At 38.8% G+C, this 16,301-nt stretch overlaps 1 protein-coding gene across 1 annotated transcript in view; it reads right to left on the bottom strand.

Annotated features, from left to right (window-relative positions):
• Positions 1 to 16,301, bottom strand: part of EXOC5 (exocyst complex component 5) — a 182,228-nt gene that overhangs the window by 113,881 nt on the left and 52,046 nt on the right. Inside the window, exons 8-10 of the mRNA XM_053697327.1 lie at positions 13,616 to 13,660; positions 13,383 to 13,523; positions 11,635 to 11,717 (exon numbers count right to left, since the gene is read on the bottom strand). Of these exons, the coding sequence (XP_053553302.1) occupies positions 11,635 to 11,717; positions 13,383 to 13,523; positions 13,616 to 13,660 (269 nt within the window). The remainder of the gene's footprint in view (positions 1 to 11,634; positions 11,718 to 13,382; positions 13,524 to 13,615; positions 13,661 to 16,301) is intronic.

The raw sequence follows: 16,301 nt of genomic DNA, 5'->3' as shown, positions 1-16,301 counted from the left end.
GCAAAGGTTTAATCCCATTAGCAAAGATAACAAATTCTGAAAGCAGGAAATAAATTACAGAAACAGAATTTATGTTTACCTGATAAATTACTTTCTCCAACGGTGTGTCCGGTCCACGGCGTCATCCTTACTTGTGGGATATTCTCTTCCCCAACAGGAAATGGCAAAGAGCCCAGCAAAGCTGGTCACATGATCCCTCCTAGGCTCCGCCTACCCCAGTCATTCGACCGACGTTAAGGAGGAATATTTGCATAGGAGAAACCATATGGTACCGTGGTGACTGTAGTTAAAGAAAATAAATTATCAGACCTGATTAAAAAAACCAGGGCGGGCCGTGGACCGGACACACCGTTGGAGAAAGTAATTTATCAGGTAAACATAAATTCTGTTTTCTCCAACATAGGTGTGTCCGGTCCACGGCGTCATCCTTACTTGTGGGAACCAATACCAAAGCTTTAGGACACGGATGAAGGGAGGGAGCAAATCAGGTCACCTAAATGGAAGGCACCACGGCTTGCAAAACCTTTCTCCCAAAAATAGCCTCAGAAGAAGCAAAAGTATCAAACTTGTAAAATTTGGTAAAAGTGTGCAGTGAAGACCAAGTCGCTGCCCTACATATCTGATCAACAGAAGCCTCGTTCTTGAAGGCCCATGTGGAAGCCACAGCCCTAGTGGAATGAGCTGTGATTCTTTCGGGAGGCTGCCGTCCGGCAGTCTCGTAAGCCAATCTGATGATGCTTTTAATCCAAAAAGAGAGAGAGGTAGAAGTTGCTTTTTGACCTCTCCTTTTACCGGAATAAACAACAAACAAGGAAGATGTTTGTCTAAAATCCTTTGTAGCATCTAAATAGAATTTTAGAGCGCGAACAACATCCAAATTGTGCAACAAACGTTCCTTCTTTGAAACTGGTTTCGGACACAGAGAAGGTACGATAATCTCCTGGTTAATGTTTTTGTTAGAAACAACTTTTGGAAGAAAACCAGGTTTAGTACGTAAAACCACCTTATCTGCATGGAACACCAGATAAGGAGGAGAACACTGCAGAGCAGATAATTCTGAAACTCTTCTAGCAGAAGAAATTGCAACTAAAAACAAAACTTTCCAAGATAATAACTTAATATCAACGGAATGTAAGGGTTCAAACGGAACCCCCTTGAAGAACTGAAAGAACTAAGTTGAGACTCCAAGGAGGAGTCAAAGGTTTGTAAACAGGCTTAATTCTAACCAGAGCCTGAACAAAGGCTTGAACATCTGGCACAGCTGCCAGCTTTTTGTGAAGTAACACAGACAAGGCAGAAATCTGTCCCTTCAGGGAACTTGCAGATAATCCTTTTTCCAATCCTTCTTGAAGGAAGGATAGAATCTTAGGAATCTTAACCTTGTCCCAAGGGAATCCTTTAGATTCACACCAACAGATATATTTTTTCCAAATTTTGTGGTAAATCTTTCTAGTTACAGGCTTTCTGGCCTGAACAAGAGTATCGATAACAGAATCTGAGAACCCTCGCTTCGATAAGATCAAGCGTTCAATCTCCAAGCAGTCAGCTGGAGTGAAACCAGATTCGGATGTTCGAACGGACCCTGAACAAGAAGGTCTCGTCTCAAAGGTAGCTTCCAAGGTGGAGCCGATGACATATTCACCAGATCTGCACACCAAGTCCTGCGTGGCCACGCAGGAGCTATCAAGATCACCGACGCCCTCTCCTGAGTGATCCTGGCTACCAGCCTGGGGATGAGAGGAAACGGCGGGAACACATAAGCTAGTTTGAAGGTCCAAGGTGCTACTAGTGCATCCACTAGAGCCGCCTTGGGATCCCTGGATCTGGACCCGTAGCAAGGAACTTTGAAGTTCTGACGAGAGGCCATCAGATCCATGTCTGGAATGCCCCACAGCTGAGTGACTTGGGCAAAGATTTCCGGATGGAGTTCCCACTCCCCCGGATGCAATGTCTGACGACTCAGAAAATCCGCTTCCCAATTTTCCACTCCTGGGATGTGGATAGCAGACAGGTGGCAGGAGTGAGACTCCGCCCATAGAATGATTTTGGTCACTTCTTCCATCGCTAGGGAACTCCTTGTTCCCCCCTGATGGTTGATGTACGCAACAGTTGTCATGTTGTCTGATTGAAACCGTATGAACTTGGCCCTCGCTAGCTGAGGCCAAGCCTTGAGAGCATTGAATATCGCTCTCAGTTCCAGAATATTTATCGGTAGAAGAGATTCTTCCCGAGACCAAAGACCCTGAGCTTTCAGGGATCCCCAGACCGCGCCCCAGCCCATCAGACTGGCGTCGGTCGTGACAATGACCCACTCTGGTCTGCGGAATGTCATCCCTTGTGACAGGTTGTCCAGGGACAGCCACCAACGGAGTGAGTCTCTGGTCCTCTGATTTACTTGTATCTTCGGAGACAAGTCTGTATAGTCCCCATTCCACTGACTGAGCATGCACAGTTGTAATGGTCTTAGATGAATGCGCGCAAAAGGAACTATGTCCATTGCCGCTACCATCAAACCGATCACTTCCATGCACTGCGCTATGGAAGGAAGAGGAACGGAATGAAGTATCCGACAAGAGTCTAGAAGTTTTGTTTTTCTGGCCTCTGTCAGAAAAATCCTCATTTCTAAGGAGTCTATTATTGTTCCCAAGAAGGGAACCCTTGTTGACGGAGATAGAGAACTCTTTTCCACGTTCACTTTCCATCCGTGAGATCTGAGAAAGGCCAGGACAATGTCCGTGTGAGCCTTTGCTTGAGGAAGGGACGACGCTTGAATCAGAATGTCGTCCAAGTAAGGTACTACAGCAATGCCCCTTGGTCTTAGCACAGCTAGAAGGGACCCTAGTACCTTTGTGAAAATCCTTGGAGCAGTGGCTAATCCGAAAGGAAGCGCCACGAACTGGTAATGCTTGTCCAGGAATGCGAACCTTAGGAACCGATGATGTTCCTTGTGGATAGGAATATGTAGATACGCATCCTTTAAATCCACTGTGGTCATGAATTGACCTTCCTGGATGGAAGGAAGAATAGTTCGAATGGTTTCCATCTTGAACGATGGAACCTTGAGAAACTTGTTTAAGATCTTGAGATCTAAGATTGGTCTGAACGTTCCCTCTTTTTTGGGAACTATGAACAGATTGGAGTAGAACCCCATCCCTTGTTCTCTTAATGGAACAGGATGAATCACTCCCATTTTTAACAGGTCTTCTACACAATGTAAGAATGCCTGTCTTTTTATATGGTCTGAAGACAACTGAGACCTGTGGAACCTCCCCCTTGGGGGAAGCCCCTTGAATTCCAGAAGATAACCTTGGGAGACTATTTCTAGCGCCCAAGGATCCAGAACATCTCTTGCCCAAGCCTGAGCGAAGAGAGAGAGTCTGCCCCCCACCAGATCCGGTCCCGGATCGGGGGCCAACATTTCATGCTGTCTTGGTAGCAGTGGCAGGTTTCTTGGCCTGCTTTCCCTTGTTCCAGCCTTGCATTGGTCTCCAAGCTGGCTTGGCTTGAGAAGTATTACCCTCTTGCTTAGAGGACGTAGCACTTTGGGCTGGTCCGTTTCTACGAAAGGGACGAAAATTAGGTTTATTTTTTGCCTTGAAAAGCCGATCCTGAGGAAGGGCGTGGCCCTTACCCCCAGTGATATCAGAGATAATCTCTTTCAAGTCAGGGCCAAACAGCGTTTTCCCCTTGAAAGGAATGTTAAGTAGCTTGTTCTTGGAAGACGCATCAGCTGACCAAGATTTCAACCAAAGCGCTCTGCGCGCCACAATAGCAAACCCAGAATTCTTAGCCGCTAACCTAGCCAATTGCAAAGTGGCGTCTAGGGTGAAAGAATTAGCCAATTTGAGAGCATTGATTCTGTCCATAATCTCCTCATAAGGAGGAGAATCACTATCGACCGCCCTTATCAGCTCATCGAACCAGAAACATGCGGCTGTAGCTACAGGGACAATGCATGAAATTGGTTGTAGAAGGTAACCCTGCTGAACAAACATCTTTTTAAGTAAACCTTCTAATTTTTTATCCATAGGATCTTTGAAAGCACAACTATCCTCTATGGGTATAGTGGTGCGTTTGTTTAAAGTGGAAACCGCTCCCTCGACCTTGGGGACTGTCTGCCATAAGTCCTTTCTGGGGTCGACCATAGGAAACAATTTTTTAAATATGGGGGGAGGGACGAAAGGAATACCGGGCCTTTCCCATTCTTTATTAACAATGTCCGCCACCCGCTTGGGTATAGGAAAAGCTTCTGGGAGCCCCGGGACCTCTAGGAACTTGTCCATTTTACATAGTTTCTCTGGGATGACCAACTTGTCACAATCATCCAGAGTGGATAATACCTCCTTAAGCAGAATGCGGAGATGTTCCAACTTAAATTTAAACGTAATCACATCAGGTTCAGCTTGTTGAGAAATGTTCCCTGAATCAGTAATTTCTCCCTCAGACAAAACCTCCCTGGCCCCATCAGACTGGGTTAGGGGCCCTTCAGAACCATTATTATCAGCGTCGTCATGCTCTTCAGTATCTAAAACAGAGCAGTCGCGCTTACGCTGATAAGTGTTCATTTTGGCTAAAATGTTTTTGACAGAATTATCCATTACAGCCGTGAATTGTTGCATAGTAAGGAGTATTGGCGCGCTAGATGTACTAGGGGCCTCCTGAGTGGGCAAGACTCGTGTAGACGAAGGAGGGAATGATGCAGTACCATGCTTACTCCCCTCACTTGAGGAATCATCTTGGGCATCATTGTCATTGTCACATAAATCACATTTATTTAAATGAATAGGAATTCTGGCTTCCCCACATTCAGAACACAGTCTATCTGGTAGTTCAGACATGTTAAACAGGCATAAACTTGATAACAAAGTACAAAAAACGTTTTAAAATAAAACCGTTACTGTCACTTTAAATTTTAAACTGAACACACTTTATTACTGCAATTGCGAAAAAACATGAAGGAATTGTTCAAAATTCACCAAATTTTCACCACAGTGTCTTAAAGCCTTAAAAGTATTGCACACCAAATTTGGAAGCTTTAACCCTTAAAATAACGGAACCGGAGCCGTTTTTAACCTTAACCCCTTTACAGTCCCTGGTATCTGCTTTGCTGAGACCCAACCAAGCCCAAAGGGGAATACGATACCAAATGACGCCTTCAGAAAGTCTTTTCTAAGTATCAGAGCTCCTCTCACATGCGACTGCATGTCATGCCTCTCAAAAACAAGTGCGCAACACCGGCGCGAAAATGAGGCTCTGCCTATGATTTGGGAAAGCCCCTAAAGAATAAGGTGTCTAAAACAGTGCCTGCCGATATTATTATATCAAAATACCCAGAATAAATGATTCCTCAAGGCTAAATATGTGTTAATAATGAATCGATTTAGCCCAGAACAAGTCTACAGTCTTAATAAGCCCTTGTGAAGCCCTTATTTACGATCTTAATAAACATGGCTTACCGGATCCCATAGGGAAAATGACAGCTTCCAGCATTACATCGTCTTGTTAGAATGTGTCATACCTCAAGCAGCAAGAGACTGCTCACTGTTCCCCCAACTGAAGTTAATTGCTCTCAACAGTCCTGTGTGGAACAGCCATGGATTTTAGTGACGGTTGCTAAAATCATTTTCCTCATACAAACAGAAATCTTCATCTCTTTTCTGTTTCTGAGTAAATAGTACATACCAGCACTATTTCAAAATAACAAACTCTTGATTGAATAATAAAAACTACAGTTAAACACTAAAAAACTCTAAGCCATCTCCGTGGAGATGTTGCCTGTACAACGGCAAAGAGAATGACTGGGGTAGGCGGAGCCTAGGAGGGATCATGTGACCAGCTTTGCTGGGCTCTTTGCCATTTCCTGTTGGGGAAGAGAATATCCCACAAGTAAGGATGACGCCGTGGACCGGACACACCTATGTTGGAGAAATAAACGTTTTTTTATCTCAGTCAAACTATAATTCTCACAGCTCTGCTGAGAGAAATTACCTCCCTCAAAATAAGTTTTGAAGACCCCTGAGCTCTGTAGAGATGAACCGGATCATGCAGGAAATACAATGAGCTGCTGACTGAAATATCTGATGCGTAGCAAAAGCGCCAAAAAACGGCCCCTCCCCCTCACACACAGCAGTGAGAGAGAACAGAAACTGTCAGAAAAAAGATTAAGCAACTGCCAAGTGGAAAAATAGTGCCCAAAACATTTATTCACTCAGTACCTCGGCAAATGAAAACGATTTTACATTCCAGCAAAAACGTTAAACATAATTTCTAGTTATTAAACAGCTTTATGTACTTCTTACAGTGTAATTCTAGTGAAGTACCATTCCCCAGAATACTGAAGTGTAAAGTATACATACATGACATTATATCGGTATGGCAGGATTTTCTCATCAATTCCATTGTCAGAAAATAAAAGCTGCTACATACCTCTATGCAGATTCATCTGCCCGCTGTCCCCTGATCTGAAGTTTACCTCTCCTCAGATGGCCGAGAAACAGCAATATGATCTTAACTACTCCGGCTAAAATCATAGCAAAAACTCTGGTAGATTCTTCTTCAAACTCTGCCAGAGAGGTAATAACACACTCCGGTGCTATTTTAAAATAACAAACTTTTGATTGAAGATATAAAACTAAGTATAATCACCATAGTCCTCTCACACATCCTATCTAGTCGTTGGGTGCAAGAGAATGACTGGGAGTGACGTAGAGGGGAGGAGCTATATGCAGCTCTGCTGGGTGAATCCTCTTGCACTTCCTGTTGGGGAGGAGTAATATCCCAGAAGTAATGATGACCCGTGGACTGATCACACTTAACAGAAGAAAACAGTGCTTCGATGATGTAATAAAAAAAAGAACTATGAAGTGGATAATTAAAAGAATCGTTGCAATATTGCAAGGATTTTTACCTTTTATTTCTTTTTTTAACTTAATTTGTGCAGGGTCTATTACTTCCTGTCACAGCCCTACAAGGGGCTGTAGTTTCTACAGGAATTCAAAGGGGGAGCTTAATCTTTGAAGTGGTTGCTAAAAGACACCAACAACGGCTCCAATAATTTTCTTGCCCATGCTTGGAAGGACTTTTTCTGCAAAAAAGCATTGGACAGTCTATAATGGCAGCTCCCTTATCTCACTAAAGAATCACTAAAGGAACACTGTTTCATATCCCTAAGAAACTAATTAAACACTGCAAAATCTCACTGTGGAAACTGAAATGTTTTGTAGTCAAGATGTAAAGAGATATTCATATATTCTATAAAATCTAGATATTGCCATCATATAGAACTATTACAATATACTGCATTGGTTGTTAGATGATAAATCTAACTTGTTAAGGACATTATATTTCTAGTCAGAGGTGCTATTTTGCATGTTCCTGAAAAAATAAAATGTTTTAATCAAAAGTTGGAACCAAGGCACATTGGAGCCGTTACATTTCTCTTTTTCAAACCCTTTATATAAAGGGATATTAGAAGCCTTTTTTGCGTTAAATTTCAAGCAAATTTGCTCAGTAGTTCTGGCTGTAACTGTAACCAGACCTTTCCAATATAAACAAGAAAGGGATATACTGAGAATTTTTTTTTTAATCAATTTAATTTAAATAATGTAAAAACGACAAATCAGACATTCTAATGGAAAAGTGCTTTAATTTGGTACAGAATTTTAGGTTAGCATTAGTGTTCCCTACAAATTGTGGGTTTAACCCCTAAAAAAACCGATTAAATACAGCTAAAGTCCCGTTTGGGAGCTGTAGCTTACTGGAGATCTTGAGAAAGACACAAGTACTTCATTTATGCGTTTCATACAATTTTTAAGTTGTGCTTTTTGTAAGCCCTGCTGTAATGTTTGCATCGACTTCACATACTTCAATGTAGGAAAAGCCATTTTGTAAGATCTTTCAATATACAAATAAACTGCTTATAGAGAATTTATCAGGGGCTTTATACCTAGGGTCCAATTATAGATAATTGGACCCTAGGTGATTAAAGGGACAGTAAAGACCTTCAGATTATTCTATCAAATGTGCAGTTTTGCGTAATGAAAAAACTTTGAAATATATTTTCATTATTTATTTTAACACTTTTCATTTAAATTTTGCACTAAAAGTTTAGAATTTTGAAATGTCAGTGCTAAACCTGCTACATATTTGTCCCTTATTGGCTTTATCAGATGACAGCTGTAAAACAACGCACTTTATACTAACAATATGACCATGGCTAGCCTTGTTGTCTGCAGACTAAGACTAAAGCCCAGATTCCCTCCTCCAATTAAAGTAAACATTAAAGTAAACATTAAACTTGATTAAAGGGACATAATACTCAAATGCTAAATCACTTGAAATTGATGCAGTATAACTGTAAAAAGCTGACAGGAAAATATAACCTGAGCATCTCTATGTAAAAAAGGAAGATATTTTACCTCACAATCTCCTCAGCTCAGCAGAGTAAGTTCTGTGTAAAAAGTTATACACAACTGCTCCCAGCTGCAGGTAAAAAAAAAAAAAAAAATGAACAGCAGCCAATCAGCATCAGCAGTGCTGAGGTCATGAACTCTTACTGTGATCTCATGAGATTTGACTTAACTCTCATGAGATTTCATAGTAAGCTTCCTTTACCTGACTGGTGAAATAATATGAGAGTTCACGAGGCTCATTGCCTAAGCTGTCCCAGGACAAACACACTAAAATGCTGCTTAGAAGTCCTTTACAATGGGAGGTGGCTACTGAGGAACTTTTGAGGTAAAATATCTTTCTTTTTTACATAGAGATGTTCAGGAGATATTTTCAAGTCAGCTTTTTACAGCTATGCTGCATCACTTTCAAGTGTTTAAACATTTGGGTATTATGGCCCTTTAAGATAGAACATGTAGTCTTAAACAGCTTTCCAATACTGTATACATCTATTATCTAATTTGCTTTGTTCTCTTGGCATCCTTTGTTGACGAGCATATCTAGGTAGGTTCAGAGGCAACAGTACACTACTGGAAGCAAGCTGCCGATTGGTCATTGCACTTATATGCCGCTTGTCACTGGCTCAATACGTGTTCAGCCAGCTTGCAGTAGTACATTGCAGCTCCTTCAGCAAAGGATTCCAAGAGAATAAAGCACTTTTGATAATAGAAAAAAATTGGAATTTTTTTAAAACTCTGTTTCATCAGAATCATAAAATAAAAATATTGGGTTTCATGTCCCCTTTAAGGCAAATGGTGGATAGAGTTTGGCTATTGAAAAACATCTGCAGTAAAACCATTAAAGGGACACTGAACCCAATTTTTTTTTCTTTCATGATTCAGATAGAGCATGACATTTTAAGCAACTTTCTAATTTACTCCTAATATCAATTTTTCTTTGTTCTCTTGGTATCTTTATTTGAAATGCAAGAATGTAAGTTTAGATGCCGGCCCATTTTTGGTGAACAACCTGGGTTGTTCTTGCTGATTGGTGGATACATTTATCCACCAATAAAAAAGTGCTGTCCAGAGTATTGAACCAAAAAAAAAAAGCTTAGATGCCTTCTTTTTAAATAAAGATAGCAAGAAAACGAAGAACAATTGATAATAGGAGTAAATTACAAAGTTGCTTAAAATTGCATACTCTATCTGAATCACAAATGAAAAAAATTGGGTTCAGTGTCCCTTTAAGACTTGGCTAATATGTTATTCTAACACAACAGAAATCTCTTGTAATTACAACGTGTTTACTCTTCCTTTAACTCATTTGTGAAGGTTAAACACATTGTAATTACAACGTGTTTACTCTTCCTTTAACTCATTTGTGGAGGTTAAACACATTGGAAAAGTCACAAATTTTCCCATTAAACTGACTTTATGTTTTTAGTGACTGCCAATATGAACATTAACAACATTTCAGACAATTTGTTACTCAAACCAAGCATTACAAATTTGAAGAGGCTTAAAGGGACACTGAACCCAATTTTTTTCTTTCATGATTCAGATAGGGCATGCGATTTTAAGCAACTTTCTAATTTACTCCGATTATCAAATTTTCTTCATTCTCTTGCTATCTTTATTTGAAAAAGCAGGAATGTAAAGCTTACGAACCGGACAATTTTTGGTTCAGCACCCTGGATAGCGTTTGCTGATTGGTGGGTACATTTAGCTACCAATAAGCAAGCGTAACCCAGGTTCTAAACCAAAGATGGGCCAGCTCGTAAGCTTTACATTCCGGCTTTTTCAAATAAAAATACATAGAGAACAAAGAAAATTTGATAATAGGAGTAAATTAAAAAGTTGCTTAAAATTGCTGCTCTATCTGAATCATGAAAAAAAATGGGTTTAGTGTCCCTTTAAAAGAGACAGTCAAGTCCAAAACAAAATGGGATGATTCAAATAGGGCAATACAAAAAGAAAGCAGCTCGATCCTTCTTTTCCTACAGAGCACCACAGTTATGGAATGACCTCCCGCACACTTTCAAACCTTCCCCAAATCCAATATCCTTTAAGAGATCCCTCTATACATATCTCAAAACAGAATGCTGCTGTCATGGTTGATTAAATATTTCCTACCTGTTCTATGTTAAATGTTTGTATATATCGTGTATTATTGTTTTTGTATTTTATTTGTACCCTATTGTATCAATGCAATGTTTTGTGATCCCAGGACATACTTGAAAACGAGAGAAATCTCAATGTATCCTTCCTGGTAAAATATTTTATAAATAAATAAATGTCATTTTAAAACAACTTTCCAATTTACTTTTATCACCAATTTTGCTTTGTTCTCTTGGTATTCTTAGTAGAAAGCTAAACTTAAGAGGTTCATATGCCAATTTCTTAGCCCTTGAAGGCCGCCTCTAATCTGAAAGCATTTTGACAGTTTTTCACCACTAGAGGGCATTAGTTCATGTGTTTCATATAGATAACATTGAGCTCATGCACGTGAATTTACCTAGGAGTGATTGGCTAAAATGCAAGTCTGTCAAAAGAACTGAAATAAGGGGGCAGTCTATAGAGGCTTAGATACAAGGTAATTACAGAGGTAAAACGTGTATAATTATAACTATGTTGGTTATGCAAAACTGGGGAATGGGTAATAAAAGGGATTATCTATCTTTTTAAACAACAAAAAGTTCTGGTGTTAAAGGATTACTTTCTGTTATAATTTTTAAGCTAAACAACTAACATATTAAAGTTAATAAACATTAATTAAAATCTATTGACCTATATTTTCTCCAAAACGAAGTTTCATAACGTTCTAAAAGTTATATCTTTTATACGCCGATGATGTCACGTTATCCTGCCCACTATTTTCAGCACTGCATGTTCAAAATACTTAAACCAATAACTTTGTGTTTAAACCACCATTTTGAAACCTAGGTATTGTAAACGGATTGGTACAGAGCAAAGGATACCCACGGAGTGGGTTTGGAAAACAATTAAATTTGCAGACAAGATTTCTGACATACGGTAGAGATATGTTAATGAAATGCTATTGATAAAAAGCGTATTTGGGGTAGTTAGTTAGTAACAGGCATAAAAAATATTTACTTACAGTGGCCCTTTAACTGTTCCTTTAATGTCATAGAACTTATAACTAAGTCAGAGGCTCTGTAGCCCATTACCGCACACTCTGACATACAGCTTTCTATAAAGGAAAAGCGAAAACTTGCATCATTACCTTGTGTAGAGTTCATAAAGATTCTTAAGGTATTGTTCTGCATCAGATTTTCTATATTCTTCTAATTGGTCTTTGACAAAAGTCTGAAATGAAAAAGCAATCCTCCTTCACTTCAAGAAACCATTTAATATCCATGCCCATACAATTAGTCACATTATGCATAAACAAAATCATGAAGGACGTGTTGTTTCTTTTATCTCAGTGTAAATAACAAAGTCACTGATCTTTCAGTTTATCGGCCTTGCTAGAGATATGTTCCAGTCATTAGAGATGAAAACAATCCCCATAAAAAACAATTTCTTACTGTAGGCAAATTTCTAACAAGATGAAGCGAGAAGACATTTAAACAGCTGTAATTCCTCAGCATAAACAATTCTTATGTGAAATGCAGAAAATCCCAGTATTTAAATACTGCTGAATGGGTCTATTGAAGTCTGCATCTTAGAAGGGCTGAGGATTGAATAGCAGGGGACACCGAAAAATGACAAGAATGACAAAGACTGAAATCCACTGTTATATTTTAAGGGGACATTAAACTGAAAATTACCCTTAAAGTGTTTAAAGGGATATAGTCAAACTTAAAATGTGCAGAAATACTTTTAAATTTTGAATAGAACTATTTTCCCCCAATATAGTTGTATTAGCAAAAATACATCTAGTAAAATCTATCACACCACTTCAGTGCCATACATACATATGCTGCATATACCACATGCAAACACTATGCTTGCTAAGTCAGCACTTACTCATCACTGACTGTATCATGCTAGTGCAATTTTGAATTATACAATCAAATAATGACTAAGCAAATATAATGCCTAAATGCTGGTGCACTGGGCACATGTAGCATATGTGTGTATGCCACCAAGACAGCTTTAACTAGCATATTGCAAAAATACTTGTAGCAAAATTAAAATGTGCATTTCAGTTTTGAATATGTCACTTGCATAATGAGTTATACAAAACAATGCACTTTCATTTATTGTGACATTTCCTGAAATTTACTTTTTCCACTGCCCTAGAGAGGTCGCAGATTGCTTGATCAGTGGCAAAGCTGTCTTTATCTTATCTCCTTTGCTGTGGCCAGTTAAACGCAAAAAGTGTACCTGGACTACAATTTACAGTTTTAAAAAATCTTCAAACATTTATTTTGCAGTAGAGTGCTTAATTGCCCACACACACAATATTTGTGCGAGTGTGTGTGTGTGTGTGTGTATATAAATTCTGAATTTCAAAATCCAAACTTTATTCTGAAATCAAATCTATATTTATTTAAAATAACAATTATTAACTTTCTGATTACAGTACTGAACTATCGTTCAATACAAAAGTATAAAACATTGTATAAAACTACCTTTAGCTCTTTAGCTTACTTGTTTAAGCTTTATTACGACATGTAAATATTGCCCAAATGGCATACGATATTGTCGTTTACACTCGATTTCATCCCTTTTCCAAACTGTCCCATTTTAAAGATGCAAATATCTCAAAATCCAAAACCTTTCCGGTCCCAAGCAGTTTGGGAAAATGTATTTTTTTACCTTCTGCTGCAATTTCTTACTTGTCCAGGATTAGAGGAAACTTCATGATATAGATAAAAATAACACTACTGTTTATAAGTCAGGGGTATAAAGCTATTAGCCCACCACTACCACTGGCAGTAAAAGCATAAAAGAGATTATCTGATAACTACTTTAAAATAATACATGTTAAAGCATTGAAATACATAAAAAACACAAGAAGTGTACCTGCAGTTTAACTTCAAACACATTTTGTATAAGTTTGGCCAGTACAATTTCTGGGCTGCTGAAGATATCACCAACCTCCCTATTCACACGCTGGCACAACAACGCAGAATCTTCAAATATGTCATGCCTGCCATATGCTCCCTGTGTCCAGGGAAACAAACAAGTTATTGTCACTGATACCCAAGAAAAATGAAGTAATATCATGTTAAATTGGTGTATTTTGCATACATCACCTCTTGACACTGATTTATGTACACGTCTACACAATGGGAATATCCCTGGGAAAAGAAATACACATTGAATATCATTAACAAATTTGCACAGCTAAAATGTATATTAAAACATGATGTAGTTGGTTAATCAGACAAAATCAGTAAATCTGTCCGCCCTTGAATTTGTGTGAAATAATCCCAACTGATATATTGTATAACAGGAAATAGGCAGCCGGAATTTAGGGATACTAAGAATAAAATCCAATAAATAGACAACAAAAATGAAAAATACATCACATTATACCCTCATTTTTTCTTTGCATAAATGTTTTGTAGATGATCTATTTATATAGCCCATAAAGTTGTTTTTTTTTTTTTTTTTTTTAAAAAGAATAGTTTTGCTTATTTTTAAATAACATTGCTCTGATTTTCAGACTCCTAACCAAGCCCCAAAGTTTTATGAGAATACCGTCAGCTACCTATACCAGCTTGCTCCGGTTTGGGTAAAGGGTCTTTTCATATGCAAAAGAAGGGGGAGGGGGGGAGTGTCTTATTTCCCACTTGCAGTGGGCTTTCCAGCTACCTTTTCAACAGAGCGAAATTGAGAGCTTTTAAGTAAGTTTTTAAACAGTTTTATACTGGATTTTTATATCAGTATCTGTGCATCTTTTTCTTTATAGTAGTGTCTATTACATGCAGTTATATGAAAATGAGTGTATACTGTCCCTTGCTGGAAAAAAATGGAATCAAAGTGGTGCTAATGTATTTAGAAATGTTTAAACTCCCCTGGTATGTTAAAGGGACAGTATAATGTAAAATAGTTTTTCCCTTAATGTGTTTACAATTGCTTTTTTTACCAACTGCAGAGTAAAAAATGTATGAAAATGAGATTTTTAAGGTTTATTTCTGTATATTAAAGCTCTGATTTTGTGTTTTGAAGCCACAGCCTAATAAAATGGGTTGAGCTTGTAGGTATAATCAGATCTCATTACTGTATCACATTGTGTTCATATACCTGCTTCTTTATCTTATATCTGTCCTTAAAACAATCACCTGTACTTTTAGAGAACAATGGAAAATCAACATTTTATTACCTTATCTCTGCTATATCCCACTGGCAGTGTAATTTCTTCTGCTGGCTGTGTTTACAAAGCTTATCTATAGCTGGTACGCGCGGCCACAAACTTTCAGAATAGGTGGGGATACCACATGCTAAATTAGCAATTTCAAATGCCAATATAAGGGTAAAGGAGCTACTTGTAAATAATTTAATACACTCCAGCAGGTAAAGTGGATCATTGGGAACAAATTAAAGGGGAGAAAATATTTGAGTAAACTGTCCCTTTAATTTACTTCAAGACCATATACCAGGAAAGGCAAAATATAACATGACACACAATACTTAATAAGAGATATGAAACCCAAATAAATTATTTTGTGATTCAGACAGAAAATACAATTTTAAAAAAAAAAGTTTCCAATTATTTTCTTTTATCTAATTTGCTTAATTCCCATGATATTCTGTGTAGAAGAGATACCTAAGTAGGCATCTGCAGCACTACATAGCAGGAAATATAGTGTTGCCATCTAGTGGTCTTGCAAATGGATAACATTCTTGCAAAACTGCTGCCATATAGTGCTTCTAAAAATAGGCCGTCTCCTAAGCATACACTTTTTAACAAAACATATCAAGAGAACAAAGGAAAATTGATAATAAGTAAATTAGAATTTCTTGGGTTTCATATCCCTTTAATTTCATGGCATAATGCTTTAATGTTTCAGGACAAATAGAGGGGCTATATTACCCATGTTATTGCACAATATCCTGTATACAACGCAGTTTGTATCATTACCTAGCACTGTATGTGTGCACCTTAGGGGCATATTACCTAGCACTGTATGTGTGCACCTTAGGGGCATATTACCTAGCACTGTATGTGTGCACCTTAGGGGCATATTACCTAGCACTGTATGTGTGCACCTTAGGGGCATATTACCTAGCACTGTATGTGTGCACCTTAGGGGCATATTACCAAGCACTGTATGTGTGCACCTTAGGGGCATATTACCAAGCACTGTATGTGTGCACCTTAGGGGCATATTACCTAGCACTGTATGTGTGCACCTTAGGGGCATATTACCTAGCACTGTATGTGTGCACCTTAGGGGCATATTACCTAGCACTGTATGTGTGCACCTTAGGGGCATATTACCTAGCACTGTATGTGTGCACCTTAGGGGCATATTACCTAGCACTGTATGTGTGCACCTTAGGGGCACATTACCTAGCACTGTATGTGTGCACCTTAGGGGCATATTACCTAGCACTGTATGTGTGCACCTTAGGGGCATATTACCTAGCACTGTATGTGTGCACCTTAGGGGCATATTACCTAGCACTGTATGTGTGCACCTTAGGGGCATATTACCTAGCACTGTATGTGTGCACCTTAGGGGCATATTACCTAGCACTGTATGTGTGCACCTTAGGGGCATATTACCTAGCACTGTATGTGTGCACCTTAGGGGCATATTACCTAGCACTGTATGTGTGCACCTTAGGGGCATATTACCAAGCACTGTATGTGTGCACCTTAGGGGCATATTACCAAGCACTGTATGTGTGCACCTTAGGGGCATATTACCTAGCACTGTATGTGTGCACCTTAGGGGCATATTACCTAGCACTGTATGTGTGCACCTTAGG

This window comes from Bombina bombina, chromosome 1 (assembly GCF_027579735.1).
Source record: "Bombina bombina isolate aBomBom1 chromosome 1, aBomBom1.pri, whole genome shotgun sequence".
In the NCBI taxonomy this organism is placed as follows: domain Eukaryota; kingdom Metazoa; phylum Chordata; class Amphibia; order Anura; family Bombinatoridae; genus Bombina; species Bombina bombina.
The sequence above is the reverse complement of the archived record's forward strand: the minus strand, read 5'-3'. Positions and strand labels throughout refer to the sequence as shown.